Below are 24,026 nucleotides of genomic sequence, written 5' to 3' on the forward strand. Positions count from 1 at the left end.
TGTGTGACACATGCAGACCATACGTAAAGTTCCACCGTGTGACACATACAGAACATATGTATAGAACTGTGTGACACATACAGAACATAGGTATAGAATCATGTGACACATACAGAGCATACGTATAGAACTGTGTGACACATACAGAGCATATGTATAGAACTGTGTGACACATGCAGAACATATGTATAGAACTGTGTGACACATGCAGACCATACGTAAAGTTCCACCGTGTGACACATACAGAACATATGTATAGAACTGTGTGACACATACAGAAAATATGTATAGAACCATGTGACACATACAGAATATATGTATAGAACTGTGTGACACATGCAGACCATACGTAAAGTTCCACCGTGTGACACATACAGAACATATGTATAGAACTGTGTGACACATACAGAGAATACGTATAGAACTGTGTGACACATACAGAGCATATGTATAGAACTGTGTGACACATACAGAACATATGTATAGAATTGTGTGACACATACAGAACATACGTATAGAACTGTGTGACACATACAGAAAATATGTATAGAACTGTGTGATACATACAGAACATAAATATAGTTCCACCGTGTGACACATACAGAGCATAAATATAGTTCCATTGTGTGACATGCTGAACATACGTAAAGAACCGTGTGACACATACAGACCATAGGTATAGTTCCACCATTTGACACATACAGAACACACGTATAGAACCGTAAGGAAAAGGTCGTGAAGTGGAGAACATCTTGTGTCATACCGACCACGTCAAACCTCATTCTCTCAACAGAGGGCGTGTTACGTGAGCTTCACTTACTCGTCTGTCAACGCTTGGAATCACGTGACAATACAGTCACATGATATAAACAGTCATTCTCGTTTCCTTTCCCTTTAAAAGTTTTGGCAACTGGTGATATATCGGGCTCTTTTTATAGCCAACTGGCACTTTGTTACGCACATTTTTACCACTTATCTGTTAGTCTCTTATATGACCGGTTTGATCGTATTTTTACAGCCTTTTTTACTTATGATTCCATGTTTACATTAAATCTCCACCACGTGAATGCCCTATATTCATACGCATATTACGAAGTAGTTCCAAATTTGGGGTCAGAAAACAGCGAGTTTAAACAATTTACAGTAAGCATCAATTTAATTGCACCAAAAGCATTTCATGATATGACTAAATATTTAGTCCAAAATATAAATGTTGGATATTAGAAACTTTTACAAGATTTGTATAAAAAGCCCTTTACAGAGGTGCAGTGCTCGTCCCGCACGGAACTCTGGGTAGAGAATGGTCAAACCTTAGACGTAAAAACAGGTAGTGATTGCTCCTTCGCCAAACACTCGGCATTTAAAAGTGAGAATCACGAGTCTTTCGGATATGACCTTAAAAACGTGTCTGGACATGAGAAATCAACGGGACGTGAAACGACCAACCCATGTTTCTAATATTAATTTTTCCGCGCGTTTGCAGCGGACCATAAATGCAACTCCGTCATATATACATTAGATCCTTTAATGGATCAGTACTTTATGAATATCAGTATTTAATTTGCTGAAATTGTCAGATATTTCATTTTTTATAGTTTATAATACAAACGAAATTTTTGTCTTGTTTCCAACACCGAAAAAAAGTCTATTGAATACGGTGCATATAACTTTAATAAACTGAATTACAACGAAAACAGTCTGTAATATCACAAAATCTCCATAATAGCATTTAAAAAAAAACGGATCTTCAATGTCAAGGTGATGACATCTTGAAGTTTATGATTGATTGATTGATTGTATCTTGCTTAAAGGGAAAGCCAACCCTAACCACACTGTTGCCTTTATGAATAAAGTATTACTTACTGATATCGTAAATGACAGTCTTTAACAACAAATATCCTTGCTTAACAATTAAATCACTATCAATCTATCTTATATTTCAAATTACCCGCCGCTAAGAGAGCGGCCATTGAAGTTTAATTTATTACGCCACACCGTCGGTTCCGGTTTATTTCATCAGCAGCACTGTAAACACGACAAGTCACGAACAGTTAAATTTGGAGCCGTATAGATTTGAGCCCAAGACGTTCAGTCGAGTCGCAGACCAGGTAGATGGTACTCGTTTCTTCATACATGTAAATGTCTCAAACCTCAACTTTTCATTACACAAATGATGGATCCACAGTTTACATAGTATTTTCTTGTCAAATTGGGTCAGGAATTTGGGGGGGGGGGGACTTTTTTCACATCTTCCCTTCGCATTAGTGTAATTAACTGCTTGACAGGAAGGCATCCACCTATTTACAATGTATTCGTAAAATCTACCACATGCACATCTTTGATATTATCAAAACCGGAATAGACGGCGTGACGTCAAAATTATTCATTTTTGTGGTCTTGAATACAAAAGAGTTCCGCATCATGGCAGCCTCAGTAGATGATGGGAATTTCAAATTTTAACGTTTTAAAATTAGTACTGAAGCTTATCTAGACTGTATATTAAAAGAATAGTATAACAAATCTTTATCATATTATTAATCCTATCATTTATCATGTAAAATTTTTGGGAGTTGCCTTTCCCTTTAACGTCTCGCTCGAGAATTTTTCACTCATATTGAGACGTCACCAAGACCGGTGAAGGGCTTCAAATTTAGGCATGCTCGGCGCTTACGGCCATGGATCAGCGAGGGTTCTTTAGCGTGCCACACCTACTGTGACACGGGACATCCGTTTTTAAGGTCATCTCCGAGGACCCGTGACATTCACATCTGATGCCGAGCGTTTGGCGATGGAAGTTTATGCATTACTCCCCATATAGCATATTTTTCATTGAGCACATCAGATGAATAACTCCTATAATCTTTATCCCACTGATTATATAATTTGCTATATGATACACTCCTGCCTTTCACTTTATTCAATCGGACGTTTGCTATATATTACACTTCTCCCCTTTATTCAATCGGAAGTTTGCAATATCTTACACTCTTCTCCCGTTTATTCAATCGGTAGTATGCTATATATTACACTTCTCCACTTTATTAAATCGAATGTTTGCAATATGTTACACACTTCTGCTCTTTATTCAGTCGGACGTTTGCTATATATTACACTTCTCCACTTTATTAAATCGAATGTTTGCAATATGTTACACACTTCTGCTCTTTATTCAGTCGGAAGTTTGCTATATATTACACTTCTCGGCTTATTCATTAGGAAGTTTGCTATATATTACACTTCTCCCCTTATTCAATAGGAAGTTTGCTATATATTACAATTTTCTCCTTTATTCAATCAGAAGTTTGCAATATGTTACAATTCTCCCCTTTATTCAATTGGTAGTATGCTATATATTACACGTCTCCCCTTTATTGAATAGGAAACGCGCAATATGTTACACACTTCTCCCCTTTATTCAATCGGAAGTTTGCTGTATATTACACTCTTTCCCCTTTATTCATTCGGAGATTTGCTGCAAACTACACTTTCCCCCTTTATCCTTTATTCAATCGGTAGTTTGCTATATATTACACGTCTCCCCTTTATTCAATCATAGTTTACTATATATTACATTTCTCCCTTTATTCAATCGGTAGTTTGCAATATATTACACTTCTCCCCTTATTCAATCGAAAGTTTGCTATATGTTACACTTTTCCCCTTTATCCAATCGGTAATTTGCTATATATTACACTTCTCCCCTTTATTCAATCGAAAGTTTGCTATATGTTAAACTATGGTGGCTGATTTGTGCCACTTTACAATTTGTCGTCTTTTCGAGGCAAAACGACGACAAAACTAAATGATGACAAAATAATAATTAGCGACTTTTCGCCCCGAAATATCGAAATGTCGAAAAGACGACAAAACGAAAAGTCGAAAAGACGACAAATTACAGGCGAAAAGACGAGAAACTAAACCCACAAATTAGCGACCTAATTTGTCGTCTTTTCGCTTGGCGAGGCGAAAAGACGACAAAACGAAAAGTCGACAAAACGACAATTAGCGACTTTTCGCCTCGAAATAATGAAAAATTGAAAAGACGACAAAATACAGATTTTCCCGTTATTTTGTTTTCTGATTTTGGAGGAATTCATAGTGAAATTTGGTGTGTTTTCGATAATTATCAATTACATTTATAAAACGCAAACATCTAAAATTAAATTATAGTTCTTATGTACTTGTATTCTATTGACGAAATCTTTTTTATTTTTTGTAAATGTTATACCAGGCATGTTGAATTGGAGGTTGGGGTGGGCAGGAAACCTGGTCTCTCCCCTTTTTACAATTTACTTTTCCCGTTATTTTTACATACAAATCTCATATTTTCTACATGCAAAGTTCGATTGATCCATTCAAAAGTGTATGACTAATCAAGCCGATCATGTGATGTCAACCTTACAGTTACATCTTTTCATAAACGTAAGCACAATTTCTCTGTCATAGTAAGTTGATTCCCCCCAGCTTTCCCATGCTTATCGTCCTAAACTTAACCATTTATCTAAGACAAGGTGGGGTGGGGTGAGGTTTGTCACAAGGTTTCACATCACCGGGCTGGGTATACCAGTGAATCGAAGTAGAGCGTTTCATATAGTTATTTTGTTTTTACTTTTTTATACAGAAAACCTTCATGTTGAAGATTCTTATTTGAATATATATATATATATAATGTAAGTAAACGGATTGAATATTTAAGTCAATAACGTCTCAATAAAGTTCGCAATTTCGTGGATGTTGAAGGACAACCTTCTCGGTCTCGAAATGTTCTTTTGAAATATAAACGCCTGGTCGAAACACTAGAGACCGAGGAGGTTATCCTGAATTATCCACGAAAACAACCGGATTTTTCATTTTTGTTCTACTACGGTTCAGAAATATACTTCGTGACGTCATGACAATTTCCGAAACGGACAAGGCCTACATGATTTTTGCTGACAAAAAAGGTGAGATAGCAGGATATACTAGATCTATTTTTCAAAAATATTTCAAGTATTTAGTTCGATGTTGATGGAGTATATCAATGGCCTTAAATAAGAAAACTACATGTGTGTGGAAGAGGGTAATAATAATAAATTTGTTTTGCAACATATATTGCTCATTTTTTATGATTATAAAATTGAATTATCAGTTATTTACTTTGCTGCATTAGCAAAACACGAAGTGCAAGTGAAATGTGTATTCATTTTCTCATAATCAGTTATTACGTATGGATGTATATCGCAGAATATTGACCGCGGCATTCCTTTGATATCTGCAATAACCATGGTAGAAGTCACGATATGCAGTGTATAGTAAATAGACTGATTTAACTTTAATATTTTACACTTTCTACTCGGAAAATTTGGACACTTTCGAATTCGTAAAAAAGAAGAAAAAAATTAAATATACAAAAACAAAACTCTAAACTTATGATTTGCGTTAAACATTTTCAATATTTTATATATATATGCGTAAATACTTATAGTAAATATAGATCGGTAATTAAGATGAATAGAAGGAAAAAAACAAACATATGGCTTATTGTTATGCAATCTGGAAGAATGAAATTCGCATACAACATAAAGATCTCTCCTAAAATTTACAGATCTTTCTAATGGGAACAAATGAATAATCATGGTTATGGTTTGTCAAAATAATATACATACACAAGGGCTTCAAACTTTTATACAAGGAATAGTTGCTAATGACAGGTCTATTATTGTTGGGTAATTCCAAGTATTAGGGTACCAAGCTCCAGTTGCTCTACACCGGTTGCGGTAGACAAGAGGTTACAGTTGCTCTACACCGGTTGTGGTAGCTTATATAGATTATGATGCTTGCTTCACAACCGGGTAGCTCAGGTTCGATTTGCGATTTCCGTGCAATATTGGGCATTGGAATGATAAAGACACCCCATAGCGCCATGTCAAAATCTAAATCTGGTAATACGTTTCTACATTAGTGAAAAATTGTCGAATGTGACGCAAAATCTCTATCTACCCGATAGCTCTTACATGTGTCTCCTTTTCCTCTAAACAAAGGAAACTCTATTATATAAGTCTCCCTTTCCTCTAAACAAAGAACACTAACTCTTGTTATCTTCTCTTTCATTTTGTAGTCCCTATATTAGCGCTCAACTTGCAATAATATTGACCTATATTGAACATAAGTGATCTCTATTCAATTTGTAGCACACGCACAAGAAATATTATGAACGTGATGTTCGTATAAATTTTCATTCCATGCCAATTACAGGACGCTCCTGAATACATGCATTATATATGGCTCTGGTGATGTCACTGTCTGTGCAGTGGCGTGTCAACAACCGGAGCGGACAAGACAATGTTGCTTGCTTAAAAAATAAGTGAACTCACAATTTTATTCCTATTTACTATCTTAAAAGTAAAACTCGGTTATCAAATATTGTGTATAAGATTAATTTATTTCATGCGTAGGAATATCCCGTGACGAAACAGTCGCCATCTTGCCTTACATGCACGACAAGCGTGTACAAGAGCGTCCGATTTGGAAATATTTCATTTACCATGTTTACCTTATCCAGCGACCCATTCGACCAAAATCCATACATTTATTCATTTTTGTGGTGTACTTTATGCAGGCAGTGTTTGCAGGTTTTATGAAAAGCCATACCAGCAAGTTACAAATATCAATGTAGGGCAAATCCAAGGTCGTAAAGCGGAAGCGAAGATATGGATGTATACTCTTACTATTGTAAATTTGAGCACTTACACACAGGATTAAACGTATTAATACAAGAAGTACTTTTATGGTGGAGTTGATTTCTTGATAATGTTTTTAATGGACTGGAGTTACTACATACTGTGATATAATGGAATATTTGTTCATGCTCCAATATTCAAAATTCGAGGCTTCAACAATGTTTAATATCGTTTTCCATACTGTTATTCTCCTTATGGAAGTAAAATAAAAGACCCCACTATTCACAAGTGTTACAAAACTAGTAACAACATTTTAAACTGGACCGAAAATCTACATACGCACTAATATTTCCCTCATAAAACGACGTAATAATTAACGATGACTGGATCAATCATTACAATCTCAACGTAACACATGTATTTAAACAAAAATATTGAAGTTCACTAACACGCTATGGATAGAAGGCGAGGTCGTGAAAAGTTTATTTTATTCGCTCTTTGCGGCCATTTTGAATGCTTCAAACTATTTGACCTACATTTATGTCAAGATATTGTGTGTGTGTGCACGAAAATCGTGCGTATACATACGTCTTGTTTGTACAAGTATCAACAATTACAATGAACTTTTAAATCAATCATTGAAAAATTCGAGAAAATAAAATCCTCATTTCTTCTGGCACTAAGCATGGATTTCAGAATTTTTTTAAAAAAAGCATATAATCCCCACCACTCTGTGATTTCCTTAACCAAAATCGATACGCAGAATTAGTCAGCCAGTCAGCCCTGACAACATTTAACAAAATCGATATCATTAGCAGGACCCGTCATTGGCAAGGATATATATACGTTCTGGTTATCGGACCAAAAAATCTGTTTCATATCGATTTCGTACCAGGGATTTACACTGTTAAATACCATGGTTCGGATAGTAACGTCTATTAATACACAGTAAAGGAATGATATGATGTAATTGGTCGATCATACCAAACCTTACTTTTTACGATGTTCAATGGTATTTGGTAAACCACACCAAAAACCTACTTTTTACGATGTTAATGGTGTGTGTGTATGGGTGTGTGTACACATGATGACTAATGGATATACAAATATAAGTGTTGCAAGCTTTGTCCTTGATCACTAAGCGTTACGCTCTTGTATTTGCAGCTTGAAAGAAGGAAATATTCAGAATTTTTTTCCTGGGTTTAAGGGTCTAGTAAAAATACCTAAACTATATATATTGTGTGTGTGTGTATATATACTCCCCTACACCAATATTTGCCTACCTGCACTCCCGGCATCAATAACAGTCGTAACCCCACGCGAAAGACAATGCTCATCGGGGTTGATCCCCAATGGTGTAGCATACTGGTAACAGTGAACATGGCAATCAATCAGACCAGGCGTTACTAAGCAACCACCAGCATCGAAAGTCTCTTTCGCCAGAAAATGTGCATTATTGCCAATCGACAGGATGGTTCCATTATTGACAGCAATATCAGCTACTGTGTCCAATCCATTCGCGGGATCGATTATTCTTCCGTTTTTAACCATAAAGTCAATGTGTGACATGTTGTAATGGAGGTTCTTGTTATCTATAAACATATATCTTGTAGAACCGTTAGACTAACTATCTCTCTTTCTCTCAAGTTTACGTAAACTCTAGCTCTATAGCTCTACGAATTATATTTTAATGAAATGGTAATGTAAATGTCGAAGATAACAGGACAGATATATCCATCAATATAATATGTGTTTGATAACAATAGTATGGCTAAAATATATCCTCAACGATCAGTTGATTTGTAAGACACGAAATTATAATAAAACATAAAACTATTTTTGAGATAGTCCCTGGTCGATAATATATGATATACCATGTGACTGCAATGGGTCGAAGGTCACGTGTGCAGAATGACGTCACGACAAGCCATGAATTTTTACTACAGTGTATAGAGAATATAGCAACTGTATTTGCAATGATTGGATTTGTGTTTTATTTTGTGTCCGCATAAAATCAAACGTTATGTAGCATAACAAGAAATGGTACGAGAAACGAGGTACCTTCTTGTTGGGAATTTACCCGAGAAGACTACAGAAGATGCAGTTGGTGAACATTTTAAGCGGTGAGTATAGGCACACGTTGACCAAATATTCAGGTCAGCCATTTTCGTAGCGCGGATTAACATTACAGGCCTACAGTTTCAATGCATTTCCTTCTGTCGAAATCGTAGGATAATGTGCTGAATGTATTAGTATACATGTGTTGAAATGGAAAAAAAAATATCTTTACAATTTCTAATGTGTTGTTTTGTTGTACATAATACACATCGCAAGTGATAAAGCTGGAGTCTCGAGGGAACGTATACAAATTTAAACCATGATTATGGTATGAAAGAAAATGGGGCCCAAGAAAATACGTGTGGTGAATGAGTGTAAAAATTTGCCCTCCCACCGAATTTTGTTATAACCTTTTCTGATGTTAGCATGTCACTGTGGTGTGTGTTTTAGGTACGGGTGTATTTCTTTTTAGAGAATTATTGATTTACTATAATAACTTGGTTGGTTCTTTTGGAATTGCGTAGCCTTCGTCTGTTTGAGAATCCTTTTGGGTGCAGTGCCACATATTTTGACCTTTGCTTGACACAGTACCATTAAAGGCTATTTTATTGCACCAACATCTACTGACATGTCATTGGACATCATTTAACTATTTATTATGAAAGACCCCCGACATTGATCACTACTAGTACTTAGTGAGTGCCAGGCAGAGGAACTGTTGAACCTGTTTGAACAACTCAAGTTTTTTGCTGTTGGATGCCCTGGATTGAACCCCAGGGTTCATACAGACCTTGAAATTTTGACCCAGTCCTTACTGAAAAGTGCTTGAAAATGCGTATATCATATGCCACAATAATGTGGAAAAGTGCTTAGATATGCATTTTAAATGCTTTATTTCTTATAGTAATATGGTGCAAGAATTCAGCATAAAAGATCATATTTATTCTCCACTGCTCCGTGTAGGGTGGAATTTTGGCCCTATTCTCAATCTCAAAATGAATCCTTACTACTTTCCTAGAATTTGGCTACATAATTTAATTCTTGATCAGAATGCAAAATATTTATTCAGAGAAAACGAACTTTATAGTCATACTTCCAAAAAAGATTAATTTGTCCAAAACTAAAGGGAACAATAACTTGTCAGGGTTGTTAGCACCAGCCCAAACAAAACTTGGTCACAAGTAGTATCTTTTTAGTTGGTTTTATTGACACATATTGAAATATAATGCTTCATAGAAATTTGATTTAAAAAGCTTTTTCCGATTACATCTTGGGGGGGAAAAAAAATAAAAGAGAATTTTTATTTTATTTTATTTTTTACTTTTTCTTTTATTCAGTAAATATTTGCCTTGTACACTGGGGAACAAACTTGTACACAATACAGACATTTGTGAGCACTGACATGTAGCATCAAATGTTCAGTATTGGGTAAAATACTAAAATAAACCATCTATTTTTTTTGGGTCTAATTCTGAACCAGGGACCAAACGGTGACTTTTTAAAAATTAGCCATACTGTTCTGTGTTCTGGTGACAATGATGCCATAAAAGTATTGTTTTCTCAGAAAATAGAATATTCATTATTAGTGTTCATTAAAAAAAACCACTCCAAAACATATGCTACAAATTTCCCAATTGGATATAAATTCTTGAATTCCCAATTCCAAGGGTCTGAGCCCCATTCCCATTAAGGAGTGGAAAATCTCTGTCTTTGCATTCATTGCTGGTATTTTTTTTATGAGTGATTCAGATTGGTATGCAAGTTGATGAGGCCTAGATAAATAAATTGTGTGTTTCCGATTCCCCGACCGACCCTAAAATATTTGGGCCGACTATTTCACTATTAGAAATCCTAATCTCGATCACTTCCGTGTTTGAGAAAATACATATCCGATACACATTTATCAGAAATGTTTTGACAGTGATTTCCCCGGGAAAAATGTCAGCGTGCTTGCCAAGCACATTGCTGGCAATTATAATAGGAAAATGCAAACAGTTCAGTTTAAGAGGGGGAAAAACTTTACGACTACAGTAAAAAACAATGAATCATAAGTCATTGTTTAGTATTTTTGAGAAGCATCATGAAGGGCCATCTGATTGGCCAAAACACTGCAAAACTACAATATTATGTTGGCCAAATAAACTGCATTCCAAAAACACAGAGACGTATGAAGTTCAGGGCAGTAATTCTGTTGGTGATTTAGCAGGATTTGAAATGAAATATTTGAGTTTGTATGCAGGGTTCCAACTCCGACTGAATACCTTAGGGGCCAAGTGGGCCCCTGAATAAGAAATCCTGTTAGCCCACATGGAATTTTAGTAGCCAACACATAACATGAAATTGAATAACATGGGGGGGGGGGGGTTTCACAAGAAAAAGAAACATCAAGTCACATTGCAATTTATTTAAAAAATTAAAATATCAATATTTAAATTCTGTTTCCTTCTCCGTAATTCTTTCAAATACCTCTCTCATTTCCACTCTCATTTTGTCAACCTAGCAAAAATATCAGAGTTCATGGACTTTTATGATTTTTGCTGCGTCTGACTTAAACTCACATTTCTTCAGACTTTTATGTTATTTCAAAATTTCTCAGCTTTACGATGCTGTCAAGTTTATAACTTGGGCAAGCTGTCACAATGATTGGGCCTTTCGTGTCATGTTTTGTACACACAGCACGTCATCGAACCATATTCTCCCCTTCTTTCCACTTTGGTTAAAAGCAGACGCTTTCTTTTCGTTTGAAGTAACCCTTGCGTTGTTCAACTTCTGGTTTAAATACATTTTGGAAGGTTTGATACCCCAGGAATGTCTCGTCAAGTGGCAAAACCTCAACCGGAAATTGAACTTCAATTATAATAGGAATCGAATCGGTTGGAAAGAAAAATGTTGATCAGACAATTACGGGCGACAAGAATGGAAATTTTGGGTGCCCACACGCAAAGTTTAGTCGCCAGTGCGAGTGGGCGAGCGGTAATTTGGAACCCTGTGTATGTGAACCGGACGTTGAGCCAACATTAGACACAGGGTTGTTAGTGGCAGTGAAATGTCTCAGGATCTTCAAAAACAGTATAAAACTGTACTTCCTCTTTGTAAATACTGTTATCCACATGGAAAACTGTCATTAGTAAGCTGCTCTTTTGGGAGAAAGAAATGAACTTTGTTTTTCTCATTTTGTTTCTTGTAAACAATAAAATGTTAAAATAAAATAAAATATTTTCCCTACCTACCTACCCTATTTTTTTTCAGGTTGGAATAGGAAACACACTATTTATCTTGGCCTGATGGGACAGAGGGCCTAAATGATGAAACAATTATAGGCCATTTTGATCTAACTGCATGAAACTTTAAGTCTTAAATATATTGATATTGCTGCAAAATAAACTCATTACTTTCAAATCAAATACTGAATTTTTATTTCTCAATTCTAATAAGTTTAATTATCATGATTGTTAACTGTTTCGGAATTCTTCTCAGTCGCTTCCTGTATTGCAGGGCATTGCTGTCAAAAAAATTTCACTCATATTGAGACATCACCAGTTGTAGGTGAAGTACCATAAATTTAGACCCATTCTTAGCACTTCATCAGAGCTGTAGCAGTGAGGGTACTTTAACGTGCCAACGCCTGTCGTGACACAGGACCTCCGTTTTAAGGGTCATATCCAAATGACCCGTGATTCTCACTTGTAATCTAGTAAATGCCAAGCGTTTTGCAAAGGAGGAATCACTACCTATGTTTACGTCTTAGGTTTGACACTGCCATGGCACGAGCGGGGCCAGGGTTTGACACTAAGGCACATCCGACTGACCTAGTCTACTAAATGATAGGTTTGGTTGGGTAAAATGTCGATTTACAAGTCTGACTGGTCGTGTTGAAAAAATAAACAAGAAACTTTACTTTAAACCATAAGATATTTTATTCTTAACGAAGAAAACATAACTGTAAAGAGTTTGCAAGTAATTTTGAGCTGATGGATAACAAAATCTCTATTTTTAGTTCTAATAATCAAGTCGCGGTTGGAAGTGATGTTTTGCGACATCTACTCAATGTGTGTAAAGTTATGTTTCGGATAAATGGAATTCATTTTCTTTCTTTTTTTTCACACAATAAAACCCCCAGTTTATTTGCATTAAATATAAGAAGGTGTTTATCAAATTAATAAATTATGTCGTAAACAGCCATTTTTGGTGTTGACATATATGTGCGGGAATGTCTCTATATTCAAATACGACTTCTTGTACTGAAGAAAAGATGTCCTAAGAGTAGAAAGAGACTTTGGGAAAAACAAAGCAGGGCTTGTGAAATAGAAATTTAAAAAAAAAACATAAATAATCGAGGTCTTTTTATTCTGAATGGACTACCGTAAAGAATTTCTGTGCCGGGTAGAATTTAAAGGGGAAAAAAATGTGTCTGAAAATATAAGCATGAAATTGAATGATGAGACTAAAGATTTTTTTGAGACAATGAAATACGTTTTAGTTCAAACTTAATGTTTGTCATGTGAATTCAGTATTTATTAAGAAATATGGAGAAACTATCATTTTTTTTCTGGAAAGTTGAACAGGGTCAGTGGATGTAAGGTCAGGACTAGTAAAAATCATTTGAAGTAGCTTGACTGGTCTAGTGCTCAAAAAAGTAAATGTCAAACCCTGGGGGCTCAAACTCACGACCTCCAAGTTGGGAAGCACTGAGCTACCCCGACCAAAAATCCGATGTTTAATAGGGTTTGTTACTCATCAACAGGGGTACCGGTTTATCTTCTTTTTTTTTCCCAAAGGAAATTTGATTGGACAAAAGTTTTTCGAAAACTAATCAAAGTTTTCTTTACAAACGATCGATTTAGTACTTGTATGATTTTCCTGTTGCCAGTAAACACTGAAAATGATTGGCCATACTGACCAAAAAGCAAAAATTTCATTAGCCATTTTGGCCTTTCTGGTGAATTTTAGTCGTCCATTTTAAAGATTTATCGGCCATTTGCTAATGGCTGACAACCAGTCTGAATCCCTGGTTAATGCTTATGAAATTGTCTTAGAGATGCATGAATATTTTGTTTTTTGTAAATATATGAAGTGTTTTTTGAGACTTTGTTTTTGTTATAAAGAAAGCATGTTTTGGTCATGGAACTTGTAGTAAGAATGATTCATTCAGTGATTCATTTTGAAAATGGTTATCATGAGTCCAGTGGACTCCCCTTGATGAGTCCCATGCTAAAATCAATGAGTCCAAATTTCATTCCTTCAAACAAACAGCCTGACAATCACAGGTATAAACAAACCAAGTTAGGAAGAAGCTTACTGTTGTCACTCCCTTCTACAGAGTTGTCAACATTTTTAGATCACTGTCAGACATTTGGTCTGACTGAGTTAAAGGTTCTGTCAGACCAGACAAAGTTTTGTCAGACCAGATACATGTACCTTGGCCTTGTATTGCATAGAAAGAACAAAAAAAATCTGCACCAAAATGCCTTTTATTTTTTGAACAGCAATGCATCTCCCACTCATATCCAGCCAAATACGGTCAGTTTTCCAACCATCTTGGAACTCATGAACACCAAGGAAACCTTTGTAATTTTTTAAGTGGTCCAGGTTAAGCATCTCCTCTTTTCTTACAAATTGTTTTATGTTCCATCAGGAATTTTCCCCTCATATTGAAATGTCACCAGCTGTAGGTGAAATACCACAAAATCTAGACATACTGTGTACTCTGAATGAGGGCCATAGTAGTGAGGGTTCTTTAACATGTTAACACCTGCCACAACATGGGAGGTCATATCTGAAAGACCTGTGACTCTCATGACGAAATGCCGAGCGTTTGGTGAGGATATATTAACATCTTAAGTTTGATGTGGCTATGACATGAGCAGAAATCGGAACTCATGACCTTCCAGTTACGAAGTGAACGCTCTACCTCTGAGCTACCACGATTCCACGACCAATCTTTACTTTTGACGTGGGTAGAGAACCTTTCACAAATTTAATCAGGCGTGCGGCCATGCTGTTTGAGTGACCTTCACTTGCGCATCCCGAACCCGAGCTCTAAAATAATCAGATCACACCCGCTATTTTCAAACAGTCATTTGGACCGACATTTTCGAACAACTTATCGGTCCAGGGAATTTTTTACCAGCCTTGCTGACAGGACTGACAGTTTTCGACAACTCTGCTTCTAGGGAATTTATATTTCGCTTTTTATTACAAGCCATCAGATAATTCATTTGCAGAAAATTCTTCAGGGCTGAAACTAACTTTATATGTCACAAGACAGCAGAAAAATTTACCAGTCCACCAGTTTTCCAGAATTAAATGAACATATTTCGCTATTAATGAACATATTGAATTGAAATAATGGAATTTTACTAGATATGTCTAAGACAATATTGTAACATTTTTATGAGATTTATATTTACTAATCGGGTTAATTTAATTTAAACAATATTTTATTAAAAAATTAATAGGATTGGGATCCAGGTTAGAATAGGTCCGCAGTACCCCTTGCTTATCGTAAAAGGCAACTAAATAGGGTGGTCCTTCGGATGAGACCGCAAAAACCGAGGTCCCGTGTCACAGTGGATATGGCACGATAAAGATCCCTCCCTGCTCAAAGGCCACAAGTGCCGAGCATAGTCCTAAATTTTGCAACCCTTCACCAGCCATGGTGACGTCTCCATATGAGTGAAATATTTTCCAGAGGGACATTAAACAATATTCAATCAATCAATCGAAAAACTTGTCAGATAGAAAAGAGTATATCAAAGAAATATATTATTTTAAAAAATTGGAAAGAAATGAACAAATTTCAGATATAATCGATATATTCAAACGAGAGAGAAAAGAACCGATCCCGGTCAAAATTGATAGATATTACAAAAATAACCATATTGTTGCGAATTGTATGCACTGTTCCATCAAGAAATTAGTTTCCTTTATAAAATTCGTTTAATTTGTAAACCATTTCCATCAAGGGAGTGCAGTTTTCTGATTACAATATTCTTTATGACTACTTTTGTATAATTCCAATCGGGCTTGGTTCAAATTTGAAAAATCGTAATATTTCTGAATTTTGACTATCTTTTAAAAATATATTTCTCTGATATATCTTTTTTCTAATTGACATGTTATTTGAAGATTTCATCCGTCCATTTAAAAAATATTCTCAAATAACCTTTTCAAATTTTCATAAATATGATTTTATTTTAAAAATTAGAATGTCTGAGTCGTTAAGACATGTTTTCTTAGATATTCATATTATGCATCAAATCACTGCAAAATTTGGACTTTAGAGTATCTTATTTATAAACAGTCTCCTTTTTATCATTCCGGGATAAATCACAAATAATCGTGTAAAATAATTGAGCTTGTATCACTCTTTCGATGGTGAAATCATACTTCAGAACAGGTGTTTTAATGAGCCATTCAATAAAATGTTAGCGTAATGAACTACCTTAATTTCATTTTTAAAAATACATGATGTTTCACGCGAGCATACTTCATGAAGTACATTAGTGCTTCATGAAAAGTATGCCGGTGTGAAACATCCACATGTATATATTTGAAAATGTAGTTTCTGTCGGAATTTCCAGCCGTAAAAATAGATATACTATATTTATCAAGATTCATATGTGCATTGTTTAAAACTGCAACACATACATAATGAAATGGCTATCTTTACAATTTGTAAAGCTATGAAAGGCAAAAACATTCAAAATATATTTGTTTATACTATACTGCTGTGATGACAGCTGAGCTACAAGAAGGGTATGTGGTGTAATTCAAAATTAAAGTTTTACAGGGGAAAATGCAGTAGTTTGGGTGAGTGATGTGGCTCATGGGCCTCATTTTCTCACATAATACTCAAGTAAATTAGCCCCTTAAGAATAACATATAAGTATGTATTTAATGTAGTAAGCCGACTCATCCCTGCTTTTCGACCAGGCTTGGATTCCTTGAAAAAAATCTCAAACTTGGCTTTGAGTTCTCTTTTATTTGAGCAGTCAATTTTTTTTGGTTGTAAAATCTCAAACTTAAGTCCAAGTTTCGACTTAAGTTGTTTTCTAGAAATCCATGCCAGCTCTTCAAATTTTACCAGACTGGCTGCTTGAACATTGATCAGGTACAGCATATATATATATATATATATACATATATATATATAATATATATATATTGGTCTGAAGTACAACTGGAATGTACAGTACAGAGGAAAAATTTAAACCCCTCCTTAAAAGTATGGAATGAATCTTGCTTTCATGCACAAGTTTTGCGATGTAAACATGGAATTCATTTGTGTGCTGACTAGGAGCTGGGATTGAATTCCTATTGTAAGGAAGGCAGTTGCATCAGGGATGTTTCCAAATTTAGAATATCAATTGGGAAGGGGGGAGGGGTAAGCAATTTGGACTGGTAAGGATCTGTGAGAGTGGAATGACAGCAATGATACAGAGGAAAAGGAAATTATTCATGAACTTAGCGGTAATGAGCACACTTGTAACACAATTATACCCAATCAAATTTCTTTTTAAAAAAATTATATCCGGGATGAACGGGAATACATGTAGGTCAACTGTCTAATTTCATTAATGATACAGTAAATTTCACATCAGCAAGTGAATTAATTTTGATGAAATTGCTTTAAAATGTGGTTGAAGAAAATAGTAGTGCTTTGGGAACCATTGGCTGTCAACGCCTTAATCTCAGCGAGCCCAGCCTCGACGAATCTCGCTGAGAGAGTATGCACACCCGAGTAATAGATAAATATATGTGACTTGACTGTTAGGAGTATGAAAATTCATTTATCTTGCACCGTCCCATGGTATTCATTGCATTTGACTGATTTGAGTTGGAATTGTTTTATAATATGATTGTCAATTTATATGGCTATCGGGGCCCATAATTGGAAATAAAGTACATTATGACAATCTTGCTTCGACAATGAAAAAAGCAAGCAAATCAAAGGTGTGCAGCTTTTTTCTCGATATATATATATCTCGGATCAGTCACTATACAAGCTGAAACGATATTCTGCTATTCCTCTGTGGTGAAGTAAACGCTAGCATAAAGTAGTACAGAATGTTTTAAAGTGTAAAGCACACTCGTATCAACAAATGAATGTGTGGCGTTTCAGTGTTGTGCATTCAGTAATCACCTGAGAATGAGTCATATTGGACGATACTATGTAGAAGGGGGAACAGGATTTACACTACATCGTTTATGTGTTAGTGTAGAATATAAATGGGTAGAATCCTCCCTTGTGTGCAAGTGGAATTGACTTGTTATTGCAGAGTCAGCATGGAAAGCAGACAACCCTTGATAAAACATGATAATGATACCAGGCTTTGTACAGATCAGGGCAAATAAAATGCCCTTGGTCTATTTAGAGCTATGGTAATAAAACCTGTTCTGACAACTGGCAAATGTCCAAACAAAGGATTTGAAATGTTTAAGGTAGAGCAATGCGATTGCCAAATCCATTATTCCATGTAACTGTTCAGATCGATATAAAAAATCTAAAGATCCTCAGGACCTTTTTTTTTTTTTACAAATATGTTTTGATACAGTATTTAACACCAATTTCAGTAGATACTAATGCAAGGGACATTTGCTTCGTGCATGTATATGTACGGAACACACAAGTAAATGAATAATTTATCTGTGGTGATCTTTCAGACTGGGCTGTCTCAAAACTGTTTAATGTACATGTTTTGGAGTATTGCCAAGCTTTTGATATAGCTTCATTATATTGCTTTGGAAATCTGCCAGCACACATACTACACTGTTGCTCAGGGATTCACCATAATCTTTTCAAAGCACAGCCTGAAGTAATGTTTTTCTCTCGGAATCATTTAATGGAGAGTGGATTTTTTGAGGGCAGATAGCGTCAATATTAAAAACATAGTTCTAAACTATACACAGTATGAAAACTTTTCAATGAATAATTCAGTTAAATTTTGTTTCAAGCAGAATATAGGCATCACTTGGTATTGTTTTTGACACACTTGTATATCTGTATAAATTTTCATTCTCTTTTGATTTTGAAGAAGGCCAAAATAACTGAGAGAAATATTGCGCTATTTTTAAATGTTTGAACATAGAAAAGATATGTTTGCAGAGCTGTACACAGTGTGTGCAAATGAACAAAAGAGCAGCTGTTTTAATTTTAAATTAGTATTCAAATCGTTTAGAGTAGACCTTACTCCTACAAGTAAGAGTCTTATAGTTAACGTCCCTACTATACCTCGCGGTAATAATAATTTTTAAAAAATCAAGATATAGATATGGCAATGCCGAAATAAAGATAAATATATAAATGGCATTTATAAGCACATTTAGTTACCAAGTTCAAACTGAGACATGCATATGATCTGTGGCATGTGCAAAATTATGCTCTTTCGGACAACTTTCATCTATTTTACATCTATCATCATTTTTCATCTATCTGGTACCAGCTGACCAAGTGCAATTAGTAGGAAATATGATATTATGTTAATTGCGTTCAACAATTTCTAGGTCATTCACAAAAGCCTGTGGGCCATTCTCAAATCTTGTACATTTCGTTTTTAAAATATGTTCCTGAATTTTGATTTCGAATGTCAGAACAAAATCTCCTTAAAGATTCAAGTGATTTTCAGAACCTAGTCAAATTAACTGATGTTTAACACTACATTTAGTATAAGTTAATCATCAGTTAACTAGCATATTTGCATCTGTGAGGGAGAGAGAATCTTGATTTTTGAATTGACAAGTTTTTCAATATCTGTAGTGTATATTATATTATATTATATCATATTTAATTTAATCTTCCAGTCTGAAAACAGCAATTTATACAAATAAATTGGTTCTACTATAAACTATGACTAAATTTTTTAAAGTCATTGATTGAGGTCATACATTTATTGTTACAATGGTGGACATGTACACAATAGCTTTTTTTATTGGAGTATCTTAGCAACAACGGTTCTACAGTGCTTTAAGAATCACAGTCAAATGATACATCCCCTCACAATATATCAATATTCATGGGAATCATGCTCAAACATCAGCTTTAGGTTAAATATTTGTTGCCCTTTGATTTAGACATCAATACTAAGGTATCTTTTCTCAATGATCCTCTGGGCATCCATGGAAGATTTTGAATGTGACTGATAGAATTTAAATTCCATCAGTTTATATGGCTGGCAGATTTGAAATCCAGATTCTGAATTGATAAACATTTTCACTATCACATAACATTTCAGGTTGCAATCAACAAATAGTAAATTGAACCTTAGGTAGACATGTTGTGCTTTTTGTATCAGAAACGATGTATGTGTACCAAATTTATATTATTTTACATCCGGTTTGTTATTGTAATTGCTTAGGTTGCACTCGGGTATTAAATTCTGCTATAGCCTATATCCTTTACTAAGATTTGCAAATTTAAGTACATGCTACTTTCTGAAAACAAACTTCTGGAAAAATTCCTATTCACAATTTATGACACAAATTTTCTTCAACACTTATCAATAAAAAAAAACCTAGCCATCCACCAAGACATGCAAGCATGTTTATATCTATGTCAAGAATTCAATTGAAACCCTCCACGGACCACCCCTTCATATATTTTATTAATTTAATTGGTGGGGTTGGGGGTGGGGGGATATCAGCTCTCCTAACTTGCACTGGATGGGGGCAAGACCCAGTTCTTGTACCAAAATATGCTGTGACGGCCCTGTTAGGACAGGTCTAGTTTTAATTCTCACAAGAACAACATGGACACATTTGTCAAAATGATATGCAAGTATCTTGGATTGTGTAAACCTATGGCCATTTAGGAGGGGCTACAATAGAGGTCATATAGAATGAACATATAGCTGTATATTCTGATGACTGATCTATTTTGATATTCACTAATGTGATATTTCCTTTTCCTTTAGGTATGGCAAAATTCAGAGTATAAAATTGCATCATAAGGAAAATGAAGAAGGATCCTCAGCAATTGTTGCATTTGGAGACATAAAATCAGCCTCCAAAGCTCATTGTGCTGAAAACAGAATAGAAGGAAATCTTTTATCTACAGAATACTGCGAAGGATCTGCTACTGGAAGTGCTGTAACCAGGACTGTGGAACCAAGACCAGGATACATTAGGCCATACAATAGAAGCAAGGGGTAAGGAATTAGGGCTTAGAATGTTACCTTTCATTCAGGACTTACTTGTTTATTTATCGCTTTTGATAAACTTATATTGGTTTTAATACTTTTTAAGTCTTTCACAGAGTCTGTCTGACAATCCCCTTTGATGAAATAATTTCACTGCATTGGTAGGCATATATGCTTATCTGACAATACAGTGAAAATGCAATGAAATACAGTGAAAATACAGTGATTCTAATGCTTTGTAAAATAGTACACAAAATCAATCTGGAAAAGCAATCGATGTTTCAAATTTGATATCTTTCTTTCTGTCTTTCTCTTTCATTAACTGAAAACTATTGCTGTTGTTAAGTTTTAGGCTGGTAGTTGTTTCACATTTTCAGCTTTCCTCTACATGGAAGAATTTTTGTGTTTATTTACAAGTGCAGCACATGGATTAAATTTTAAGTGGAATTTATGAATTTATTGTGTTTTGTGTTGTGTTTCTGTATTTTAGTGGATTATTTACTGACTGTTGTGAGGAGGATGCTATTTTTAGTGAAGGATTATTCATCTTATGTCAATGTTTTGATGTTGAAAAGGAGAGTATAAACTACATAAACATTACACATTAGTGACAACTGTTGGATGTGATTTTTTGTCATTCAAGTTTGAATGACGGATTTTTAAATGTTATAATTCAAATTCTTTGGAATATCAGAGAAATGATTCTGTAAATTCAGAGTGGATGTATCCTTTGCTCTATGTGACTGGATGGATTATATGTGTTCATTAGTTTTTATTGAGCGAAAGATATGAAAACTAAGGACAACCAAATGTGAGATATAACAATGGTATTCATCCTCAAGATATCTCAGTCCAAGGAATTTATGTACCACAGGTATCGTTTTCACCTTTCATAATGTACTGACAGAAAAAAATGCTTCTAGACATATGTTCATCTAAGAATTGCCAAAATTTACTAGAGAGAAAACATACAATCTCTTGCTGAATTGCATTTCCATTATCGGTTGCCATAGAGATGAGATAATGAAGATAATCTAAAGTGTTCAGAAATTCTATATATTTGACAGAATTTTGAATACTTTTTACTCTGCGCTAGAATCATCCCTAAACTGGTCATGCATGATTCATCTGTAAATGCACAGTATTTAGACCTGAATTGAATAAGAAATGAGACTTGAACTTAACCTGTTATGACCTTTGTTAATGTAAAGAGAAATATATGTAAACAGCACTGCACATTAAAATCTAGTTGGAAAGATAGGATTGAGGGACCATCTCAATAAAGGAACAAATGTGCAGACTTATGGATAAAGCTGCAGGATGAATTTTGACATGCAAAGATCCTTGTATGGTTAATATACACAAGTGTACATGTATATGCATACAAGAATAATAAGTACATTTTATGCAAAATCAGTGCACATTATAGAGTACATGTACACGAAAAATATAACCTCCTAGGGGTATACAGGAATCCACTAACTGTCTATATTTACATTTAGGCCGAAATAAGATAATAGTTTGTTTGTTTGTTTGGAATTGGCGCCTGCCTCATTAAAATTATTTGTGGGAAAATGGGGGGAAAAATAGTTGGATTGTCGAATTACTCATCTTTTAAACATCAGGTTTGACATCCACATTAATTAAATCAGTCTGGTCAGTAAAACGATGTTCTTGCTATCTCAGTCTGTAATAAAGCATTTAAAAGATAGTCATTGACAAGCAGTAGCCACTAAAGCATCCTTCTGCTAATGAGCCAAACATCCCTTTGTGTGTTTCTATACACATCTAGGTAATAAGGAGAAAATCAGTGATGTAGTTTACAGTTTTAGTCTTAAAAAATGATGTGTCAGATGGCATGGGCAATATAACAGTTCAGATATCAGCCAAGTTACATGGATCTGAAATGTTTGAAGTTGAATTGCACAATGCACATGGAGTTTGTATACTATGCTTTAATATGCAGCTAATGATTTATGCTTTTACTGTGCATCAGCTGATGCCGGTTCCAAAGGACCAAAATTTATTACAAAAATTCTGTGGGGTTCTTCCAGTTCAGTGTGTGAAACTAACTTTTCAATCCTATAGACATTCAGTCCATAATCATATTATTTCCTATAGACCACACCAAATCCCTATAGACCGAAATAAAAATGCTAAAATTAACACATGAAAACTAATTAGCTAAGATGAAAGATAATCAGTAGAAAATCTTGCAAATATTATGAGCATTGATTCATCAGTTGTTTTCAGCATTCTGAAAGAACGGTTAAATTTAAGCTTCAGAAAGTTTGTGCTCGTTGGATCCCCCCATCTCCATACAGAAGAGGTTTTTTGGGGATCAGGTTAGTAGAGGTCCTCAATACCCCTTGTTTGTCATAAGAGGTGACTAAATGGAATGGTCCTTTGGATGAGACAGCAAAAACTGAGGCCTCCTATCAAAGCAGGTGTGGCATGATAAAGATCTCTCCCTGCTCAAAGGCTGTAAACACTGATGCTAGCATAGGCCTTAATTTTGCACCCCTTCACTTGAGCAATGGTGATGTCTCCATATGAGTGAAAGATTCTCAATTGGGATGTTATAGAATATACAACCAACTAACTTTACAGAGAGCAAAAATGTGTCCGTACAGAAATGGATATCCAGATCCTTAGCAATTAGGAAGACTGATTAATGGCGATTAAATGAGATCGATACTTTAAATAACTTTGACTCAACACTAAACACAATGAGGTTTGGATCAGTGAAATTGACCAAGAGCACAAGATGAAAGCGAAAGTACATATCAAGGTGATTCTGTTCCATTCCCCCCTCTTTTTTAAAATGGAATACTCTGATTCAAATGATTCATCATTAAATTGTGGAACATTTTATTATAAAAAGGGGTGGACAGAAACAAATCAATGTAACATAGACTTTATATGACTTGGTCCAATTTCCTTATAGACAAGAGGATCCATCACCATTTCAATTGATATAGACCGAGGATATTTTCTGTAGACATTGCCTATCGTTCCTCTGTTAATTTTGCACACTGTTGTCTTGTCAAAGGGCTAGAGATTCCAAAAATAAATTATCAGAAATGAGACTGATGAAATTATTGATAGAAACAGTCACCTTTGTCAGAGTTTTGAGTATTGAACAGTCTTTTTTTTCAGCTTTTTTGTTTCC

At 35.0% G+C, this 24,026-nt stretch overlaps 2 protein-coding genes across 4 annotated transcripts in view; one reads left to right on the forward strand and one right to left on the reverse strand.

Annotated features, from left to right (window-relative positions):
- LOC125649937 (deacetylase Oant_2987-like) overlaps nt 1-8,261 on the reverse strand; it is a 29,015-nt gene extending 20,754 nt beyond the window's left edge. The window contains exon 1 of the mRNA XM_048877805.1: nt 7,943-8,261. Coding sequence (XP_048733762.1) covers nt 7,943-8,261 — 319 coding nt within the window. The remainder of the gene's footprint in view (nt 1-7,942) is intronic.
- A 264-nt stretch (nt 8,262-8,525) lies between these two features.
- The window catches only part of LOC125649803 (uncharacterized), a 71,144-nt gene continuing 55,643 nt past the window's right edge, over nt 8,526-24,026 (forward strand). For 2 of the 3 annotated variants that reach the window (XM_056153989.1, XM_056153991.1), the window contains exons 1-2: nt 8,526-8,782; nt 20,630-20,863. In XM_056153989.1, the coding sequence (XP_056009964.1) occupies nt 8,700-8,782; nt 20,630-20,863 (317 nt within the window). In that variant the 5' untranslated portion in view covers nt 8,526-8,699. Of the gene's footprint in view, nt 8,783-20,629; nt 20,864-21,455; nt 21,729-24,026 lie in introns of those variants that run through there. The other variant, XM_056153994.1, reaches the window with a different exon arrangement.

This window comes from Ostrea edulis, chromosome 1 (genome assembly GCF_947568905.1).
Source record: "Ostrea edulis chromosome 1, xbOstEdul1.1, whole genome shotgun sequence".
Taxonomy (NCBI): Eukaryota; Metazoa; Mollusca; class Bivalvia; order Ostreida; family Ostreidae; genus Ostrea; species Ostrea edulis.